The 23602-nt window shown below is 40.8% G+C and overlaps 1 protein-coding gene across 4 annotated transcripts in view; it reads left to right on the top strand.

Annotated features, from left to right (window-relative positions):
* Nucleotides 1-23602, top strand: part of MAGI3 (membrane associated guanylate kinase, WW and PDZ domain containing 3) — a 215580-nt gene that overhangs the window by 134479 nt on the left and 57499 nt on the right. For all 4 annotated transcript variants that reach the window (XM_066352789.1, XM_066352788.1, XM_066352792.1 and 1 more), the window contains exons 3-5: nucleotides 12076-12195; nucleotides 17776-17985; nucleotides 21410-21584. In XM_066352789.1, coding sequence (XP_066208886.1) covers nucleotides 12076-12195; nucleotides 17776-17985; nucleotides 21410-21584 — 505 coding nt within the window. The remainder of the gene's footprint in view (nucleotides 1-12075; nucleotides 12196-17775; nucleotides 17986-21409; nucleotides 21585-23602) is intronic.

The raw sequence follows: 23602 nt of genomic DNA, 5'->3' as shown, positions 1-23602 counted from the left end.
TTGGCGTCCTCAATAGCTTGACTCTGTTTCCTCGTGGCTTTTTGTTTGTTTTACCCACGTACAAGTCTTTTATCTAAAAGCTTTCCACCGTGTAGTCTATTTTATTTGATCTCTCTCTTTTTACAAAGGTTTGTATCTTTATTCTAATGGCAACCATTATTTTATATAATACCCTGTTCCTCCTCCCTGCTGTGATCAATTGCAAATTACCTTGTCTCTTCTAACCCCTCCCTATTCCTCTTCCTCCACCTGACTTAGCATAATATCTTTTTACCCCCAACAAATGTGAGGTCATCGGCAGGTGTATTCTACTTTGCATATGCTGTCCTCTCACCATATTTTGCTATTTGAGCCATATCTATATTGGCAAAGTAAAGAGCCATTAAATACTGCGCTCTCCCCACATAACCATCATTTATTTATTATGTGGGTAGTTTAATCTAACCATCGACCCATAGTATTGTGTCTTCAGTGACCGTGGTTGTCTTCAGTGATGCTTGTCCTCCACTAGACCCCCCACGGAGGGCTCAGAGCATCACTGGGAGCAGTTCGCGTATGGTTTTTATACTTCAGCGTTTGTTTGGACAGATATGAAATCTTGGGCTCATTGTCTTTCCGTGTCTATCTTAATTCTGTTAGTCAGTTAGATAATGGTCTTCTGCTGTAACGCCTTGCTCTTCTAAAGTCAGAAAGCAGCCTGATTTGCTTTTCCTCGGAGGGAGCTCGGCGTGTTGTCGGCATGGGGTGTCGTCTTGGAAAGCATTGTCTCTGCCTCCCAGCCTGAGAGCCCTCTCCTCCTGGTTAGAACAAGTTAATAAAAACACAGCTGTGCGTTCGGCTGCCCGCTGCCACTTTTCCATGGATATTCTTTGTCATTTACTCCTGTCCCAGTTTTGCAGTTTCTCCTCAGTGTGAGGTTTTGTCCTAGAAAGGAGCTGCCATTTATGTCGTCTTCATCCAGAGGGTGCAAACCGCTGCAGCCTTTCAGATCCTAACAGGACCTCTTCACTTACGCGCTGAAGTGGCTACAACCCCATCTGATCTCTGAATATGACTCTTTACTGAAAGATACCAGAGCTTCTTGGAGAAAATTCTGATTTCAGGCCTGGGGCCAGGGAATACAAGATGAGGTTGGGACAGCTAATTGTACCATAAAGTATATAAAGGCATAAAAATTTATGGGGACCTATCTGAAGGACTTAAAAAAAAAGCCACCTAGAGAGTTTCCATTGACGAAATCTGAGGCAATTAGAGCAAAGAAATAAATGCAAGAGCGAGAATAAATGTACAGCGGCCAGGCGCTGTGTTACAGACAGAACCGGACCGTGGTCCCGGGAGAAGAGGGAAGGGACCACGCACAGCAGAGTCCCAGGATTTCCTTGACTCTCTGCCTGGATACAGTTTCTGGGCCGCGGCTGGGGGTGGAGGCGCCATGCAGAGCACAGCAGACTCTTGAGTGGAGGGGACAGAAGGTTGAGGTCAGAGGCACCTGGAATTCACAGGAAGGTGTCAGAGAGGAGAGAGCTCAAGCAGTCTACAGAAGTGTCCCCGTCTGTTCTGTTGCTGAACACTAAGCCGAGAATGTGTCGCCTTCCACATGGCCAGGCAAGGAACTCTGGGAGCGGGCGCTTAACGATTCCCGGGAGCGGGAGAAATCCGAGCTCCAGCCAGCCTGAGTGGAAGAGCTCAGGAGGCTGGTGGCTTACCTGCAGGGCTAACAGAGCCGGAGACGAGCTCCTCCAGGCCTGCCCTAACAGGGCTTAATTAAGCAACCGCAAAGGATCAAGCGAATATGCATGTAACTTAACTGGTAGCAAAAACAAAGAAAGGAAGTTTCCAGTGTCTTTTTATTTTTTTATTTTTGGCTCCTGCCTGCAGAAAGCTACTCAGCAAGTTTCAGCAGCAGACTTGTCGGCTTCCCAGAGGCTGGTGGGTGGCGCCTCTGTCGGGGCCCCGAAGCCAAATGAGCAGCACGTTCCCAGGTGGCGTCAGGAGTTCCCCAGGGCACCAGCTGCCTGCCTCTGTTTCCTGACGTGTTCCATGGCCACCCCAGTTGGCTCCCCATGTTTTAGCACTCTGCCCTGCAAGTGGTTTTTTTCCAGTGGGTTTGTGGCAAGTTCAGCTAGTGTCCCAGCTGGTTTTCTAGTAAGTTAAAAACACCCAGCACCACCACCACTACCAGCACCACCACCACAAGGAGCTTGCTGGAGATTTTTTTTTTTTTTTTTTTTTTTTGTATTTTTCTGAAGCTGGAAATGGGGAGAGACAGTCAGACAGACTCCCGCATGCGCCCGACCAGGATCCACCCGGCACGCCCACCAGGGGCGATGCTCTGCCCACCAGAGGGCGATGCTCTGCCCCTCCGGGGAGTCGCTCTGCTGACCAGAGCCACTCTAGCGCCTGGGGCAGAGGCCAAGGAGCCATCCCCAGCGCCCGGGCCATCTTTGCTCCAATGGAGCCTTGGCTGCGGGAGGGGAAGAGAGGGACAGAGAGGAAGGAGAGGGGGAGGGGTGGAGAAGCAGATGGGCGCTTCTCCTGTGTGCCCTGGCCGGGAATCGAACCCAGGACTTCTGCACGCCAGGCCAACGCTCTACCACTGAGCCAACCAGCCAGGGCGTTAATTCTTTATGTTAAGCTGTCCTTGTTCAGATTGCCATGTGGCTTCTCTCTGCTGTTGGGACCCTGGCTGATACAGAATTGGTACTGGCAGTGGTCCCAGGACACTGACCCGGCAAGAAGGAGTTTTAGAATGGGTTTGGGTTGTGTTCTTCAGCGTAGTGCAGTGTCAAGCTCCTCCAGTGGAAGGACGGTGTTTGTAATTGATGATGAGAAGTGGCATCGCAGTTTAATCACAGTGTAATTGGTGGTCGATTGTGATAAAGTGCCAGCTGAACCAGGTACCTTGAGACCCAAAATGACTGTGGCATGTGACCATTATGGCAATAATAATGGCTGCAAACACCGGGCTGAGGGTGCCTCTCGTGTACTCCACGTGCTTAAAGAGAGGAAATGGTGGTATGGAATCAGCCGGTTTGTTATTATCGTGTACTCCTATAACAAGGTTATAATAACACTAAAATTACCTGACAGTGACATTTGCAAATAAATAAATAACCTTAAAAGAAGGGAGCATTAATACAATAAAAAGAATTTTAAAATTTGAAAGCTCTTACCACACACACTATTTGAATTTTTCAAGCCGAAAATGAAAATTGAAAGCACACGAAGTATCAGTTACTGATGGTCTTATCTCTGTTGCGTAACAGATAATCCAGACGTAGAAAAAATTTCTTGTGTTTGCATTGCTAGACCTCACATTGAAAGTGTGGATCGAAGAGCATCTTTCAACTGAGCACCAGTCCCTGGTCATTCCTATAAGCCTGTTTTCTTTTTTAAGGATGAAAATACTCGTCTCCTTGCCCAGATTTTGGTTTTGCCTTTGAAATCTTTTCCTCCTGATTTTAGAATTCAGGTTGGAGCATCCCTCGTCAACCTTCACATCCTCTCTTTGCATATCTTCTGTTGAAGTATTTGCAAAGCACTGAAACACGTAGCAAATACTCCCAACAGTGGAAAATGCCGGAGAGCACTGTTGAACAGTATTCAAATAACATTCAGAACTCCTAATAAGGCTAATGTCAGTACACAGAATCACATGTCAAAACTGTCAATTCTGAGGGCTTATTTAGCTTTCAAAAGTTGTGATTTTTTTGAATATCACTCATAGAAATTATATGGAGTATAAATGTGTATAATCTTAATAATATTGTTTTTGCAAGAAAGACCCACCATTAGAAGCGGGGCCTTGACCACACATTTAAAGCGTGGGAACAGCTACAAGGAAGACTGAGCAGATGGTGACCACCGCCCCCACGCAGTTCTGTCCTGGTCCCTGAAAATGTCAACTTTAACATTTGCTTCTACTTTACAGTGTTGCCTGTTTTTGCTTTCAGTTGATGTCTACAGATTCCTTCAAACCTATAACATCTCTGCATCAAATTGTTAACATTTAATTCTCACAGGAGAATTATAGTATGTTTTTCTCATTTTCCTTGTCAGCGGTGATGGTTCCTAAAACTCATAGAATTGTGCTGTTAGAATTAGTGAATTCTATTGTAGGTAAATTATATCTGAATTCAGTGACCCAATAAATTTCCACAATTGTATTTTTATCCCATCCACAATATGAAAGCTCACAAAAAGATATTATTTATAATAGCATAAAAATATTTGAAATACTTGGAAATTAATCCTTAAAGAAGTACAGAGATCTCTACCAGGTTAATGAAGGGACATTAAAGATCTAAATATATTGGCAGAGAATTCTTGCTCACCGATTAAAGACTTAGTTCTCTGCAAATTGGTTAGTAGATTCACTCTAATTCCATAAAAATTCCAGCTTTTTTAGCCTGTTTATCTGGTACCAGAATTTATATGGAAAGGCTACAAAGAGAAAAAACCATTTCAGGGGACTTGCTGTCCTATAGCTCAAGATTTACCACGAAAATGTAATAATTCCAACACTGATGATGGTGCAGGAATGGCCAGAGGGGGAGCGATGGTGGGAGGCAGTCCAGGGTCAGATACCCAGTCTTACACAGACATTCCGGGCAGGTTTCTCTGACGGAAGCGCTGTGGCTGAACAGAAGGCACATAACTGACGGCTTAATAAAGCGTGGTGAGCAGCCGTTTGGTAAAAAGGAAAGTGGGCAACTACCTCCCCTCAGCCACCCCCCAAAAAAACTATTTTAGTGCATTGAAGTATTGAGTATGAAAGGCAAAGCTATAATTTTTATTTTATTTTATAAAGAATACAGGCTATCCTCACGGTCTTGGAAAAGATCTTCAAGACACCAAAAACATTAGCTATAAAGGAAAGGATTGATAAATCTGATAACATAAAAATGAAAACAAACTTCTGTCATCAAAAGGCTATTAAAAAAAGTGGAAAGAAAATACAGATTGGAGAAAGATACTGTCTGTTCTGCAACAGCGTTTGTTTCTATGCAATTAAGCCCGTATGTCGTTGGTAAACAGCAGGAGAATGATGTCAGTGTGACTGAGGTAGTGCTGGATTTATTCCGTTCTCCCGAACAGGCTCATGGCTTGCATCCTCAAGTAGCAGCAAGCCAGCACAGAAGAGGCGGACACAGCTGAGTGACGCAGGCTACGCAGGACGCCCATTCAGCTCAGTGTGGCTTCTCTTCTTGTGTGAACGCGTACTTTATCTTAAAATTGTTCATCGCGCATTTGCCTCATCTTCCCTGTCCAGTAGCCTCGACGCTCCCTTGGTCCCCTTTCTGTCAAGCCAGCTTTTCATTTTTTTTCTTTTTCTTTTTAAAGACTAAATATTTTACTTACTCTAGTATTTGTAATTAGGAATGTAACTAGCTTTTCAGCTGTATTAGTATTTTTAATTAAAATTGTTATTGATTTAGTGGTATTAGTTGCCATAGGTTTTGAGAGTTCAACCCTGATTCTGTGTTTTCTCATCATCTCTCTTTCTGGCGCATGATTTTGCAGAAAGCACGGTTTCACATTTTAGCAGAAACACCCCATTCACAACACATATATCTGCTGTGCTTCGGCAGGACTGAGACAGTTTTTTCTCATTTTGACCTCTGTACAATTGAGATGCATCTTATAATAGATGGAATCTTTCGATTATAATAGCAAAGTTTTTTTTCTTTTTTGGGGGGGCAATAAAGTAATGGTATATTTTATTTTTAATTTTTATTTCTTTTTAAAATTTTTATTTATTTCAGAGACAGAGCTAGAGTCAGAGAGAGGGATAGACAGGGACAGACAGGAACGGAAAGAGATGAGAAGCATCAATCATCAGTTTTTCGTTGCAACACCTTAGTTGTTCATTGATTGCTTTCTCATATGTGCCTTGACTGTGGGCCTTCAGCAGACCGAGTAACCCCTTGCTGGAGCCAGCGACCTTGGGTCCAAGCTGGTGAGCTTTTTGCTCACACCAGATGAGCCCGCGCTCAAGCTGGCGACCTCGGGGTCTCGAACCTGGGTCCTTCTGCCTCCCAGTCCGACGCTCTATCCACTGCTCCACCGCCTGGTCAGACAATAATGGTACATTTTAGAACCTGGTGTTTCCTTACATTTGATGAAATACTGTAGTATCCAGAGAGTAAAGAACTACAAAGCAAATTGAAAAGGACAAGCAACCCAGGTGAGAAGTGGCAAGAAGACTTGTTAATCACTTCACAACAGAAGAAATCTCTATGGCTAGTAAACAGATGAACAGGAATGTTTTATCTCATAAGGCAGTTGCTCAGTAAATACCCAAGATGCCTTCACATACTTAGCATGTTGACAGAAGTTTAAAAACCTGGTAAGTGTTGGTGTGGACATGAAAGGATGCATGTGGTATGATTCCCTTCACATGAAGTTACAATACAGGCACAACTAAACTGTGTTGCTTAGAAATGCGCTGTTTGGGGGCTTGGAGGAGAGGAGTAAAGAGGGACAAATATACGGTGACAGAAAATGGCTTGACTTTGGGTGATGGGCACAGAACAGAACCATTCAAATGCTATAGAATTGTTCACCTGAAACCTATGTACTCTTATTGATCAATGCCACCCCATTAAATTTAATTTTTTAAATAAAATTTCTTTAAATACATTGTTTATTTAGTAAAAAAAATTTTAATAAAAGAAGAAACCATCACCAATGTAAAGTTGGTGGCTACCTTTGGGAGTGGAGAAAGGGAGGGAGAGAGGTGTGATTGGAGGTGTACGAAGGGGCCTTTGGTATAATGGTAACGTCCTGTTTCTTTACCTGGATGGTTTGCTTTCTTATAACTTGTTTAACTTTACATACACATTTTATGTACTCTTCTGTGGATTTCAGAATAAACTTTAAAGGGGGAACAATCAGGCATGTCAAATGTCGTTGATAGGTCAGGTGATAGGAGGCCGGAGTCGCCACCACTGGAGGTTAAGCCAGGTGGAGACTACTGATGAACATAGCTGATTGTCTCAGTGGAATGGTCAGGCCAAGGGTCTGACAGGCCTGGGCTCCAGAGAGCATTAATGAGAGGAGAGGTTTGGAGATGGTGAGTCAACGGAACTTGTTGGAGAAATTTTTATGTAAAAAGGAAAAATAGGCCCTGGCCGGTTGGCTCAGCGGTAGAGCATCGGTCTGGCGTGCGGGGGACCCGGGTTCGATTCCCGGCCAGGGCACATAGGAGAAGCGCCCATTTGCTTCTCCACCCCCCGCCTTCCTCTCTGTCTCTCTCTTCCCCTCCCGCAGCTGAGGCTCCATTGGAGCAAAGATGGCCCGGGCGCTGGGGATGGCTCCTTGGCCTCTGCCCCAGGCGCTAGAGTGGCTCTGGTAGCGGCAGAGCAACGCCCTCTGGTGGGCAGAGCGTCGCCCCTGGTGGGCGTGCTGGGTGGACCCCGGTCGGGCGCATGTGGGAGTTTGTCTGACTGTCTCTCCCCGTTTCCAGCTTCAGAAAAATACAAAGAAAAAAAAAAAAGGAAAAATAGAGTGCCAACTGGAGGGGATGTAGAAAGCTTTCTATTAAATATGTAGAGCATCAAGATAATATAAAGGTAAATTTTCTGCAATGTTGAAGGCAGTGGGGTGTAGGATAAGGGAAGGGAGAGAACTTTTTAGGTACATGCGATGTTATTTAGGGGAAGGAAGTGAAAACATATACTATTTATATTTGTAAAGAAAATTAACATTAAAGCTACTTTGTGAGTCTGGAAATATGTATGCTGGGATGACACAGAACATTTCATAGTTACCGATGGGAAGGAGCACAAACACCATCTTGCTCACCACCACTTTGCAGAAAGAGAATGAAACCCAGAGGGATTAAGTGCCTGCTTAAAATTTTAACATTAATAGTAATCTTATTCCTTGGGTCAGTACTCTTTTTATAGTATTATCTATAATATGGTTTGCTCTTATATTGGGTTTTATATAATCATTAGATTTTATTTTTTTTTATTTTTTATTTTTTTAGTAATTTTTTTTTATTTTAATTTTAATTTTATTTATTCATTTTTAGAGAGGAGAGAGAGAGAGGGAGAGAGAGGAGAGAGAGAAGGGGGAGGAGCTGGAAGCATCAACTCCCATATGTGCCTTGACCAGGCAAGCCCAGGGTTTCGAACCGGCGACCTCAGCATTTCCAGGTCGACGCTTTATCCACTGCGCCACCACAGGTCAGGCAATCATTAGATTTTATAGTAAAGTTTATTTGGATAATATTTCAGTTAGCTTTTTCTGCATAACAGATCACCCTAGAATTTGATGACTTAAAATAACCTTCATAGGCCCTGGCCGGTTGGCTCAGTGGTAGAGTGTCGGCCTGGCGTGCAGGAGTCCCAGGTTCGATTCTCTGCCAGGGCACACAGGAGAAGCGCCCATCTGCTTCTCCACCCCTCACCCTCTTCTTCCTCTCTGTCTCTCTCTCCCCTCCCACAGCCAAAGCTCCATTGGAGCAAAAAGTTGGCCTGGGCGCTGAGGATGGCTCCATGGCCTCTGCCTCAGGCACTAGAATGGCTCTGGTTACAGCAGAGCAATGCCCCCTGGTGGGCATGCCGGGTGGATCCTGGTCAGGCACATGCGGGAGTCTGACTGCCTCCCCATTTCCAACTTCAGATAAATACAAAAATAAATAACTAACCTTCATATGCTATTTCTCATGATTCCATGAGTTGGCTGAGCTCAACTGGGATCCCTCATGTAGTCATTGGTAGCTCAACTGGGATTGGAGGAACTAGGATGGCCTCACTCACCCGTCTGGGGCCTTGATGTTATTTGTTGGCTTGGATCTCATCATTCAGTAGTCTAGACTAGACTTCCATACATGGTAGTAGGAGCATTCCAGGGCAGCCAAGATGGAAGTCTCTACTCTTGAACTTATACCTCATATCTTTCACATTAAATTATTCAAAGCAAGTCAAAAATCCAGTCCAAATTCAAGAGGTGAAACAACAGGCCCCATCTCTTGATAGAATGAGGTAAAAAATATTGTGGCCATGTTTTTCATCTATTATAGATAATTATACACTTTAAATTTAATCACTGAATTTGTCTTCTGATGTTAAGTTTTACTTAATATGGAGCTAAAAGCTGTTGATTTGGAGGAATCTAACAATGTAGCTTTAGTTAATGTGAGAAACAAATTTGACAACAAAAAGTGCTATGTTTGAAAAAGATGTTTTTTTCAGATTTGTATCTTTTGTGTAAAACAAAAAGAAATGTTCATTTTTTATAAAAATATGGGGGGGGGGGCAGAATTCATTGAATATAATCTTTGTTGCTTAGAATGTTGGCTTAACCATTATATATTTATATCATTACCATTAATGTTTTATCATCATGTTTGTAAATTTTTTCACATTGCAGACTATAATAGAATGTAATACAATTAAAAAATAAGAGCAATTACTAATTTCCCATGAATTAACTTATAATAATAGTGATTGCCAAACAGTGTTAATTACATTGCTATAAAATTTTACTTAATTTGCCTGACAAGGCGGTGGTGCAGTGGATAGAGTGTCAGACTGGGACACAGAGGACCCAAGTTCGAAACCCTGAGGTCACCAGCTTGAGCACAAGCTCATCTGGTTTGAGCAAGGTTCACTAGCTTGAGCCCTAGGTCGCTGGCTTGAGCAAGGGGTCTCTCGGTCTGCTGGAGCCCCCCAGTCAAGGCACATATGAGAAAGCAATCAATGAACAACTAAGGTGCCGCAACGAAGAATCGATGCTTCTCATCTCTCTCCCTTTCGGTCTGTCACACACACAAAATTTAATTTACTCAACAACTATCTATATTGTGTACCTGTTCTGATTCTCACACTGTGCCAAGACTTGGGGGCTCTTAGTCTGAACCATGTAGACATGGTCCCTGCATACTGTCATACCCTAGATGGGAACAGACAGGGTTCTTTACAGAAACTCTGAGCCAGGACCTGAAGGGTGAGTAGCAGTTAGCTGAGGTAAGGGGGGGAAAGGGAATAGGACGTCTTCCAGGGAAGAGAACGGCTTGGTCAAAGGCCTTGGAGGTAAGTGCGTGCAAGGAGCATTAAAATAATTGGAAAACAATCTATCAAGCTAACGCCTTCAATGTGGAAGGAGTGCGGCAAGAGTGAAACTGGGAAGATAGAGTCTGGGTTTTATGCTGAGGTTCATGGAAACTGGATGGTTTTAGAGTTTTTTCTTAGATTATTATTTTAGGAAAGTCACTGACAGCAGTTTGGGTAAGGAATATAGCCAGGGAGAAGACAGGGTTGATGCACGGGACCAACAATACAGACTACACCTAGATAATGATATGAATTGGGTGAGTGTGGGAATGAAGAAAAGTATATAAACCCCAGAGACGTTTGGAGATGGAATCAGCCAGATTTGGTGACTGGATGGGGAGGCAGACCCCAAAGTGATGACCAGGTTTCTGGCTTGGAGCGCCCTCCATGAACGGGGCAGATTTAGGGAGGCCCCTTGCACGAGACTTGCTGCAACATCCCAGCTCTATTTCCGGGTTAAATACCTGTATCTCTTTTTCATATTCTTTAGCACTTGAAACAACATTTTTTAATGTTTCATAAAAGTATCAATTTTTTTTTTTTAACAGAGAGAAAGAGTCCGAGAGAGGGATAGATAGGGACAGACGGGAACGGAGAGAGATGAGAAGCATCAATCATCAGTTTTTCATTGCGGCACCTTAGTTGTTCATTGATTGCTTTCTCATATGTGCCTTGACTGGGGGCCTTCAGCAGACTGAGTAACCCCTTGCTCGAGCAGTGACCTTGGGTCCAAGCTGGTGAGCTTTGCTCAAACCAGATGAGCCCGCGCTCAAGCTGGCAACCTCGGGGTCTCGAACCTGAGTCCTTCCACATCCCAGTCCGATGCTCTATCCACTGCGCCATCGCCTGGTCAGGCTAAAAGTATCGATTCTTGTTCAGTAAAATTAAAAGGGAGAAATCTGGATTTCTTGGTCTGAATGAAAGATTTTTACAGTTGACTTTTGAACAACACAGGCTTGAACTGCACAGACCCACTTATGTGCAGATTTTTTTCCAGTAAATATACAGTCAGCCATCCATATCCCCAGGTTTTGTGTTGGGATTTAACCAACCGTGAATTAAAAACAGTATCTTTGATCTGCAGTTGGGAGTTTAGAGATGTGGAGGGCTGACTATATGCATTGTTTTACAACATTTTATATAAGGAACTTGAGTATCCATTGACTTGGGTGTCCACAAGGTGTGCTGCAACCAACCCCCAGGATACTGAAGGATGGCTGTAGTTAAGTTTTGGGGGAGTGAAAAGTTATACGCAGATTTTCAACTGTGTATCCGGGGTCGGTGCCTCTAATCCCCACGCTGTTCAAGGGTCAATTGTACTTGAGCCTGAATCTCTTAGTAGATAGAGATTTAGTGCTCTGTTGCTGAATTTCATTAAACAGTTTACTTACTGCTTAATTCTTACAAATTACTTGAAGAGAATAATGGCTAAGAAGCAATATGTGAATATTGAAAGGCTTTTTATTCGTTTGTCTAAAATACTTTCAAGATTAATATTTGTCCAAGTTTTAAAAATAAGATTCATTAAAAGAATTACACTTTTCTTTTCTCTTTTAATTGTCCTTCAGGCCTCTAGTAAGTACAATGTTGGTTTCTTTTCTTTCTGGAAGAAAAAAAAGACCTAAGATAGCTATATAAAAATAAAGTCTATCATTGGTGGATCATTTTAAGTAATGATCATTGAAGTTTAAAAGGAGAATGAACTGTTGTGCCTTGGAAAGTTAAGATCTTTTTGACACTAAAATTGTGTGGGTTTTGTAGCTTTGAATTTCACAGCTATCTCTAGATTTTATTGAAATATGTTGACTCATCCTACATTTATTGTTCTGCTTTCACTGAGGAATGTTAACTCGCCTCAAATTTTCTGATCCTCATTCTAGTAGGTACAGTGTATTCAATGGTCAGTTTGTCCCCGGTGTTCTCTATGGACTGTGTGTTCTATTATTTGTGATATTTTTTAAGTCTAAAAGCACTTTACAACCTATTTTTTTTTCTTGTTTTCTTTCCTTAGGCACCACAAGGGCCCCCAGGGATGGGGAAGTACCAGGGGTGGACTATAATTTCATTTCTGTTGAACAGTTCAAAGCCCTGGAGGAGAGTGGAGCATTATTAGAAAGTGGAACGTATGATGGTATGTCCCCAAATGTTGACAATCGCAACCCAGGAAACTATCAGAATGACCAGAATTATTTCAGAGGGAATTTGATCAGTAAAATACTCAATTTGACAAAAAAGTTTTTTCTCTCGGTTTTGGAGAAATTTTTTCTTTTAATCAAGACATTTGTAATTTACTAGTTAAAATAGGATTAAACAGTAAGCAAAAGAATTACATTGTATTATGAAGTTGATTATGAACAATATGCTGGAATTATTCAAATTAGCTAATTTGCATATTTTGTAGTAATTCCCATTCATTATATGAACTCAGCAAGTATTTGTAGATTGTTTTCTATTTGTAATTGAGAATTCAAATACTGAACATTTTAAAAAATCTATACCTTAGCTAGCTTGGAGAAAAGAATATAGATTGAGGGGGACATCAACACAGAGTAATTGGTTTCCTTTTCAGTCTCTTGACCTACTTGATTCTAGAACGTACAGATTTAAGATCAAGTCCAGTTTTTAAATGATTCTGTTAGATCCTTTTGTTCCCCTTATTTAACACTCTTCCCTGGCAAGGTCCATGCTCATAGCATTGCTTCATCATGCTACTGTAATTGTCTTTTTTCACACGCTCAGGGAAGGCTCACATCATGTCTTTCTTACTCAATGTTATCTTCACTGCCTAGAGATGAGGTTCAATACATACCTCAGCTTGATTTCAACATATCCAAATATGTGTATGTGTTCTGTCTGAAAGAGTAAGTCTGCATAATTTCTCTCTTTAGTCGCAGCACGAGTTCAAAATGCTGGAGTGGTCACTTACTTCCTTTTTCTCACAGTTCCCGTCCACTCTGTTACCAAATCTAGTTACTTCTTCCTGTGTCACAGCCTCTCAGTGCCCCTCTTCTCGCCTCATCACCTCCTGGTAGGCCCACTGAACTAGCTCACGTCTCGGCTGTTGAGTTGGTACCATTGTTTCCATTTCTTCTCTCTCTCTACACTCTGTCCTGCCCATTGGTCCCCTGCTGCCCTCTCAAGCACAGCTCTGGGCATGTCTCTCTCCTCTTCAGAATCTTCAGTGATTTTTTTTGCCTGCTAAGTTCAAGCCAACTACCCTTTGTGGACTTAGCTCCAACAAATTCATTCATTCATTCCTTTTTTCATTCATTCAACCTATGTGTAAGTACCTCTATGTGCCCAACATTATCAGAGGGTCCGGAGATACTGTGATGAACAATATTGAGATGATACTGCCTTAGTAAATCCTGTATCCTTGTGGGGAAGGCAGTCACAACAAACAGGGTAACTATAAATTGAGATGATATGAGGGAAACCAAAAAATGAGATTCAAGAAAAATAATAGGAATATCTTATTTACATAAGGTGGCCAGTGAAGATTTTTCAGAGGAAATGACAGCTACTTATTTTTTACTTTATGCAAATAGCCCACTCTCTTCTGCCTCCCTCTTAATGGCAGCCATCCCGATGTGTTTCATATGCATGCTTTTGTTTGCATGTGTTCTTGAAAAATGTGTGTCATGTGCGTGTATTTACTATTTACATCTGGTCTGTGTTCTAGATTTCATTCAGTTTTAACTGTTTTCACTTACTACTTTGTTTTTAGTTCATCCATGTGGCTACGCTGTATTCGCATGTTGCTATACTATACTTGCATGTACCTCATTGCTTTTTAACTGCTGCACAGTATTTTATAATGAAGCCACTGCATCTTACTTAACCACTCTCCTAGTGATGGACTTCCAGATTGCCTCCCGTACCCACCACCACCAAGAAAGTTACAGCACACATTCTCCCATGTGTCTGTGCAGTCTATACCCAAAGCATAGAACTGTTGGGTTGTATACCCATCTGATGAAGTACTTTCAGATAGCTAGCTCTGCCTACTCGGTCCCCACCAGCAGGGCAGGAGGCTTTGCTTCCTGTCGCAGCCGTAGTAATGACTGTGCATTCTCAACACCACTTGGCATTATCCAGCTTTGTAATTTTGCCAGTTTGATGGCTGTAGAAGTGGCATCTCATTTAAATTTTAGTTTCTCTGGAAGACAGGGAGTTTGAGCACCTTGTTAGGTTTTTGGACTTCTGCAAATGGTCTATTTGTCTGTTTTGTTTTGTTTTTTCTTAAATGGCATCTCAGTCACTTCAGTTTGCAGACATTTTTTAGTCATTTAGATACCTATTTAGGTATTAACCCCTTATCGGGTATAGATATTTTCTCTCATTCTTTCACCTAATCACCTTGTCCTGTGTTTCTTCAGTAAACAGAAACCCTTAATTTTCATCTATCAGCTTTATCACTGTTTTCCTTATGATCTGCACTTTGGAAGTTTTGTCTGCGAAGTCTTTCTCTGCCCTTAGGTCACAAAGATATTCTCCTACTTTTTCTTTAGTGAAGGATAAGAACAAATTAGGTATATGATAAAGAGGCATACTGTGTGATATTAATGACCGTGTGCTCAAGTCAGAGAAAATGCAAATTGAAATAACAATCACACGCCATTTCACATCCATCACAGTGACAGGAATTTTGAAGTCTGATAATTGAGGGAAATGGAAACTCCCATGCACAGCTGGTGAGAGTATCAAATGATACCATCCCTTTGGAGAACATCTTGACAATAGCTTGTAAATTCAGAGATGCACACAGTGTGACCCAGCGGTCCCCTCTCGGATGCCTGCTCTAGGGAAGCCCTCGTCTGTGTGCATGTATGGACAGTACCAGAGTTGTCGCTAAGGCAGTATTTAAAACAGCGAGAAGATGGAAACAACTCTCTTCTAATAGGGGAATGAGTAAAATACATTTTTACTTGTTCATGAAAATAGACTATTCTTCAGCAGTTAAATGAACCAGAATCTACGTGTCAACAGGAATAAGTCTTAGAAATAGAATAGTATAAAAAATGGTTGCAGATGGACACATACAGTATACTGTTTAAAAACAAGATATGGAAATAGTAAAAGAACACTTAATGATGTTTTATGAACAGTAGTGTATTTATACATTATGTAAGCTTATGCATATGTCCTCTATGAATACATACTAACTTCAGGGTAACTCAGAGGGAGAGAGTGGGAAGGACAGACAGGAATTTAGGGCGTTACTAGTATCTATGGTAGTTCTATTGTACAAATGAAAACACTTTCAGAAAAGAAAAAAAAAAAGAGAAAAATGAAAATCTTCAAAACACCTTCAAAAGGATGAAAAAATTTTTCTGTTACTATACAGTCAGGGCTCACAAACTTTCTCATTTTATACCTTACTGTAATCTGCAATCTTTTTTTTTTAATAAATTTTTATTAATTTTAATGGGGTGACATCAATAAATCAAGGTCCATATATTCAAAGAAAACATGTCCAGGTTATCTTGTCATTCAATTCTGTTGCATACCCATCACCCAAAGTCAGATTGTCCTCTGTCACCTTCTATCTAGTTTTCTTTGTGCCCCTCCTTCTCCCCCCCTCCCCCTTTCCCTCCTTCCCTCCTTCCCTCCTTCTGCCCCCCATAACCACCACACTCTTGTCCATGTCTCTTAGTCTCGTTTTTATGTCCCACCAATGTGTGGAATCCTGCAGTTCTTGTTTTTTTCTGATTTACTTATTTCACTCCGTATAATGTTATCAAGATCCCACCATTTTGTTGTAAGTGATCTGATGTCATCATTTCTTATGGCTGAATAGTATACCATGGTGTATATGTGCCACATCTTCTTTATCCAGTCTTCTATTTTTTTTTTTACAGTGATTAAAGCCTTTAAGCAAACTCTTGGCCAATACAGCAAGATGACAATTGCAATCTTAATATTTACCAACAACTCCAGAAAAAAATAAAGGACCTTATTCACTTATAAGCAATGCTTATTAAAACCAATAATTTTTTTAAATGAGGAAACTGCAAGAATTTATTAAGAATTCCTAAAATCTTATCAATGATTATGGATACCAATCACAATATCCTGAATTTTTAAAATTTTCACCCTCAAAAAAAAGTTGAACTTCCTAGAACTAGTTAATAATTACTAGGAATACACACTAGGAATTACTAGGAATAAAATGTGTTTCTATAAAAATATCATCCTTAGAAAAACTGGACTTTTGATTTTTGACATCCAAATTCCACGGTAGTGTGAGTATTGAATATAACGCAAAATACCTAGAGCATCCTTTCCCCCAGCCAAACCTTGATTTGGGGCATTTCTCTGCCCTTTGCTCTAGAGAAGTGCGAACTGGCTTTTTCATCAGTTACTTGCTTTACTTCCGGGTCAGAAAGTTTGCTGAGATCCGCTTAGTCTGTTTTACGAACCTTTGCATCCGTCTTCCTGACAGGAGTATCTCCATTTCAAACATGGATTTGAAAGCAAAGGAGTAGTGGAGTGTGGGGGAGGCAAGATATAGTTGAAAAGCTTTTTAGTTTGATTCCACCGTTTTGTCTTGAGTATTTTAATAACAATACCGCCTTAAGTCAGATTTCCAAAAGATTCATTTTAATACTTTTCCCTTCAAAGCATGCCCGGCCTAAGGTAAACTATGTTATTTGTAGATTTGCCTCAATGTTATGATCAACAACCCATGCTTTTTTCAGTCAGGAAAAATAATCTATTCCTTGCCCCATTAATTTACCTTATGAGAATGAGCACCTTAATTACCTCCTTAGGAGCCAAGGAACTTGATTAGAAAAATGTGATTTAAAAAATAAAAGGTCTTAAGCGTTTTACTCCATAATCATATTTATCTTTCTGTAACATAAGCGTAGTGATTGATAGCAGGTCAAAACAAGCAGGAGCCACACACTGTTACCGTAGCTAGATCTACTGAGCACTTTCCCATTGTATCTGGCTGCCTAATGAGAGCTCCGTGACAAATGGAGACGACACTCAATTGTTTTCATTCTATTCTGGAACATTTATTTTAACTGCGAAAATTACTGATCCTCAAGACTTACCATATTAAAGCATTCCTTTCTTTCCTGAGAGTAAGCCAATATTGAATTATGCTAATAAAGTCTCTATTTGTCCAACAAATTGTCAGATAAAGTGATATAATGAGAATCTCAGGAAAACTTTTCAGAAATCACTTACATAAATAGCCTACATTTCAACACAGCCTGGTTGGTTCTTAGCTTTATCCTTTGCCCACAGATTTCCTCCTTTCATAACAGAGTTGGTTATGTTACACTCAGAATGAAATTACTGGAGTTTGTTTCCCCCTTCCTTCCACTTGTATGCCAGTGAGGCTCACACGAGAGCAGTAATGCACTTAAAGTCACAAAGTCGTCCCTTTTCTGGAAGCTATGCAAAAAAGGCGGATCTGTTAGAATAAATAAGCTATCCACATAAAGTCCTGGATATCCTGGCTTTAGTACAAATAGTGTTAAAATGTTAGAAAATACATGATGAGGGGCACTTGGAAATTAGTTATTTTTGCTCTTTCTGCCCCCTTCTCTTCCAAGAAGTGTTTTCACCTCCTTTTGGTAGGTTATTAAAAAACTCTGGTATAACAGATAACAGGGCAGAGACAGACACTAGATCGTATTGTTCTGATTCTCAAGTCAACATTGGTATTTAGAGCTACTGTTTGTTTTGTTCACCCCAGGAAATTTCTATGGGACTCCCAAGCCTCCAGCAGAGCCCAGCCCTTTCCAGCCCGATCCTGTCGATCAGGTCCTCTTTGATAATGAGTTTGACACAGAATCCCAAAGAAAACGCACAACATCTGTCAGCAAGATGGAAAGAATGGACAGCTCTCTTCCTGAAGAGGAGGAAGAGGAAGACAAGGAAGCTGTTAACGGCACTGGAAATGCAGGTTTGTAAATAAATGGACAGCATCTAAGTGACCTTCCAGGTTGACTCTTACTTGACATGGAATTGGAAGTAGTAACATTTTTCACCAAGCATACAGAGAGTAAGTGATGGGATTCTAATACTTTCTGGTGAAGGTTTTGCGGAACAAAATGTGTCATTGGTGATCATCTCGTAAGTTGAAGTGAGTTGCCCCAAGTGGCCATTTTGATAAATCAGTAATAAGCTGTCATCAGTAATCATGTAAGATGACGCTACCCTCCTACTTAAAAGATTTAAGATTCATTTTTGATGCTAGAATATGGAAGTGTTGTTGGCCTATGTCCTGCTTTATAAGATGTGGACAAAATGTAGATGTTATAAGAGACAACCTTGGCCCTGGCCAGTTGGCTTAGTGGTAGAGTGTTGGCCCAGGGTGTGGAAGTCCCGGGTTCAATTTCCAGCCAGGGCACACAGGAGAAGCGACCATCTACTTCTCCATCCTTACCCCTTCTCCTTTCTCTCTGTCTGATTCTTCCCCTCCCACAGCCAAAGCTCCATTGGAGCAAAGTTGGCCCGGGCACTAAGGATGGCTCCAGGGCCTCCACCTCAGATGCTAGAATGGCTCCCGTTGTAATAGAGTGACGCCCCAGATGGGCAGAGCATCAGTCCCTGATGGGCATGCTGGGTGGATCCTGGTCGGGCGCATGCAGGAGTCTGTCCCTCTGCCTCCCTGCTTCTCACTTCAGTAAAATACAGTAAAAATAAATAAATAAATAAATAAATAAATAAATAAATAAATAAATAAATAAGACAACCTTCAACTAAAACAAAGTATGAAGATTTTGAAATACGCTAGTACACATTATCAGGTTATTAGGTTTGTTAGCACTACTTTGACTTTAAATTCAGAATCACTCAAAGAAAATTTTGAAATGCAACTCTCATATTTTTCATTAAATGCAACACCCCGAGACATATACTGTTGGAGAATCTTCTTCCTTCGAGCACCCCTACATCTGTGCCTGGGAGACTTAGGTTAGTCATTGAGAGTCTGAGGAAGACACCACAGAAACACAGCAGAACTCATTTCAGTGCTGGGTATGGTAATAATTCCATTCCAAATACTACAAAGAAGCTTCATAAGGGTTGGAATTTTTGCTTGTTTTATTCATTGTTTTATCCCTTGTACCATAAACAATGCCTGGCACAAAGTAGGAACTAAAAATACATATACTGCTCCCAAAAATTAGGGGATCAGGGAACATGCAGATACTCCAGTACTTTCAGCCTTTTGTATAGTGCATTTTCACCAATGAAATAACAGTTGGGTTTGCATCTCATTTGCATAACAGAACAACTTTCTTTGACTTGTCGTTTGCTTTTCTGATGTTCTTGTTTAATAATAAAAAAAAAATCAGCCTGACCAGGCGGTGGCACAGTGGATAGAGCGTCGGACTGGGATGTGGAGGACCCAGGTTCGAGACCCTGAGGTCGCCAGCTTGAGCACGGGCCCATCTGGTTTGAGCAAGGCTCACCAGCTTGGACCCAAGGTCGCTGGCTCGAGCAAGGGGTTACTCAGTCTGCTGAAGGCCTATGGTCAAGGCACATATGAAAAAGCAATCAGTGGACAACTACGGTCTCGCAACAAAAAACTGATGATTGATGCTTCTCATCTCTCTCCGTTCCTGTCTGTCTGTCCCTATCTATTCCTCTCTCTGACTCTCTCTCTGTCTCTGTAATAAAAAAAAAAAATCAAATGCTCTTATCGCTTCATATTCATTTTGAAATATGCCCTAATTTTTGTGAGCAGTGTATTTTACTAGTACCCTGTAACTAAATGACTTTGATCACATCCCCAGACTTGGAGAACCCGTTCCCGTCTTGATATTTTCCTTTATCCATCATTAAAATTTACTATATATTCTGTATTTATTGTTTGACTACAGTCATCCCTTGCATCTCCCTCAAGAGTGAGTCCCATATTCTAGTCATCTCACATTGTTATGCCACATGATATGTTTGATGTTTAATGTGTTACTTCAGTGTGTTTGGGTAAAAACAAGTCTAAAAAGTTTTAGGTAAATTTGCATCCCATTTTTTAGGGGTTGTGAAGGAAAACCATCCTATCGTAGAGCCTCTTGATGTTGGTGCCAGCTTTGCTTACCCACAAAATTTAAGTCTGTTAACATTTTTAAATGCTTAAGACTGGGATGAGAGACCGTGAACTTGTCCCAGTGTGGGAACTCATGTTCTTGAGTAGGTAGGGAAGCGGGACAGGGCTGGGGCAGGGATGGGAGTGAGGGACGGAGAAAGGGGGTAAGTTGAAGGATTAAAGGATTATAGAGCTTGGTTGGATAAGGGATGGATGGGTGTAAGTACTATAAAGATAAGGAATGCAGGAGAATGTATCTGAGGCCTCCTCTAAGAGTCTCTGAGGCACTGATTGCAGTCGGGAGTTACTACAGTTGTGTTATCCTTTAAGTTCTAGAAACGAGCTTCAAGTGCATGAATTGTGCACTCTCTAGCTCAGTGGTACTCAACCTTTCTAATGCCGTGACCCCGCAATACAGTTCCTCATGTTGCGGTGACCCCAAACCAAAAAATAATTTTGGGGGCTACTTCATAACTGTAATTTTGCTACAGTTATGATTCGGAATGTAAATACCTGATATGCATTATGTATTTTCCGATGGTTTTAGGGGACCCCACCGGGGTCGCGACCCACAGGTTGAGAACCGCTGCTCTAGACAGTCCCCAAATTTCAGTATTCTGAAATTTGGTACCTTATGAACTTCAGGACTCTAAAAGCATTTTAATATCACCAACAGAATGATCTTTAACAACAGGAAATATGGAGTATAATTTTTTTTAATCGGCGTTATTTGAAAGGCCTAGGTTAACTGTATACGGGGCAGCACGGTACTGCAGTTAAGAGCATAGACCACGTGGGTTGGCACCCTGGCTTTGCTGTTTATTAGCTGTGTGGCTGTGACCACGTTAACTTCATCTTGCTGTGCCTTAGTTTCTGCTCTATAAAAGGGGAATAGGAACAATAAATACTTAGAGGGTTAAGCAAGGGTTATGAATTAACATTTAAAGTGCTTAAAATGGAGCCTGATACACTCAAGGACTATGTAAGTGCTGCTAAGGCTGTTGTTGTTAGTAATCTATAGATTGATGTAAGTTCAGCGTCTACTGAATTGATTCTAGAGTCGTTTCTTGTTTCTTTCCCAGGCTAGCATCTGGGATGCTATACAGGGTTAATGTCACTTGGTGAAAGAAAAAAAATCCAGTATGTTTGTTTTTTTTTCAAAAATTATAGCAGAATATGGACACTAAAGACAAGGAAATTTGTAATAAATATTGGGCATTTTGTTGGAGATGAAGAGGGCTGTTTGAAAAGAGGATGTGTTTCCCTCCTTCTCACGCTGTTCTGTTTTGAATAGAGAACAGAGAGAGGCATTCTGAGTTATCTGACTGGATGAAGACCGTCCCGAGTTACAACCAAACCAGTAGCTCCATGGACTTCAGAAATTACATGATGAGAGATGAGAATCTGGAACCACTGCCCAAAAACTGGGAAATGGCCTACACTGACACGGGGATGATCTACTTTATCGAGTAAGCACATGTGTGTCCTCCCAACGTGCCCTGCCGTCGCGAGGCTCATCTGAAAAATGTTTCACCTCATTTCTCAAGGCTTCCGTGTCTTTTTTCCTCCTTTAAAAATATTTTTCATCCACATTACAGTTGATTCTTAATCTGACTTTTTCCCTGGATGGTATTTTGTCTTTATTTGACTTAGATAAAGGCATAGGGTGTCTGACCTCTGGTTTTATAAAAACAAGAGGATGAAAAACAGATTTATCACTAAGAATGAAAAATGTAAGGAATAAAGAGGGTTTTGCTTTACTTGTTTTAACTTTGGGTATACTGTCCCGCTTAATAAGCATTTCGGGAATTACATGAGGCCGGATATATTTCTTACCTGAGCTAAATATTTTCAGCCCTCGAGTTTGGGTCTGATGTTTTCAGGCAACATAGTTAAATAGTATAGGAGGGGGAAAAATCATTGATCCTCAGAGTAATTGGTATAAATTCACACATAAAAAAACACCCATTTTATGAAAAAGCACCACTAATGTGCTTATATTTACAGAGATATGTAGAATACCATCCATATGTATTCTGTCAACCTAAAATTTTATATTGCTTACACCTGAGAATATTATATAATAATTTATTCGAAGTTTCATTAGGAAGTATTTTTATATTCTCATGAAGCTGTAATTCTCATCTTTAAACTAATTTACCCAGAGGTAGAATATCAATGTAGTGAAGTTACAGAATATAATAATTAAAATGCTGTGAGCTGAGTACTACACTCAAAAGAACATGTACTCAGAAATAAATTAGGGGTGGGAGATTTGAATGAGTTTCCTTAATTGGTCCCAAATTGCACATCCGTCGCATAGAATGAGCATCTTGCTGTATCAAGTGAGATTCTAGTGTTTAAAAGACATAGATTGTGTGTACCTGGTGTTCTTTTTACCATGTGTGGTAAATTATTATGTTATACAGTTATATAAACATTAATGACCAGGATTATACACAATAAATAAAATCAGATATACCTTTCTCTGTGGACAACTTCAGAAGTTTTTCAAGTGTAATTTTGACTTTCATGCTGACTTTAGAACTAAACCCCCAAGTAAGATGTGTAGTCACTAAAAGTAGCTAGAGTATCTTTAGAAACAGATTAAGAGGCTTTGAATCTGACAGTACTTTACCCTGCAAACAGGGGTAAGTTACTAAATTATAGGGGTGGGGAATTTATACAAGAAATGTCTTTCTAGGTGAACATAATTAAAATGGATTAAAGGCCTAAATATAAGATCTGATACTATAAAACTTCTAGAAGAAAACAGAGGGCAAAAGCTTTATGATGTTGAATTTGGCAAGGACTGCTTGGGTCTGGCAACAAAAGTACAGGCGACAAAACAGAGAAGTGGGATCACATCAAACTTAAAAACCTCTGTTCAGTGAAGGGGAACCGTCAACAGAGTGAAAAAAACACCTAAGGGATAATAGAAAATATTTGCAAACCATTGTCTAACGGGGTTACTATCCAGACCAGAACTGAATATGATTTGCTGCTAGATGAAGCTCTCTTGTTTGCGATAGCTAATGTGTTTGGTCTGAGTTATGGTTGCTGTTAAATCATGCATCTATAAGTAGATAATACTGGTCTATAGTCTTTAGCTACTAGCTGCCATGTTTTGGGTGTAGCCCCTGTGGGCATTTCTTTCCTTTGAGAAATAGTGGGTAAAATCCCCATGGATTGCCTACATCTGTTAATGTAGCAGTAGAAATTTTTGGATCATTGAAACCAAAGTTAAGCATTTCTGAAGTAGCAGTTTTGAGTTTGGTTTTGTAAGATATGTCCATGATTTTTTTTTTTTTAAAACAATCTGCATGCTGCTAGGCCTCTTTGGAGTCCTGACTCTTCTCATTTTGCTAAAATTGATTCAACTGGTTTTAGTTGGGGGAGATTCTCTCTCTGACAGAATAGGTAACAGACTTTCTAGAAACAATCCCAATTTCTCCTCCTTAGATTGTCCATATTCAGCATACAGAGA

The sequence above is a fragment of the Saccopteryx leptura genome, chromosome 11 (assembly GCF_036850995.1).
Source record: "Saccopteryx leptura isolate mSacLep1 chromosome 11, mSacLep1_pri_phased_curated, whole genome shotgun sequence".
NCBI classification, from domain to species: Eukaryota; Metazoa; Chordata; class Mammalia; order Chiroptera; family Emballonuridae; genus Saccopteryx; species Saccopteryx leptura.
The sequence above is the reverse complement of the archived record's forward strand: the minus strand, read 5'-3'. Positions and strand labels throughout refer to the sequence as shown.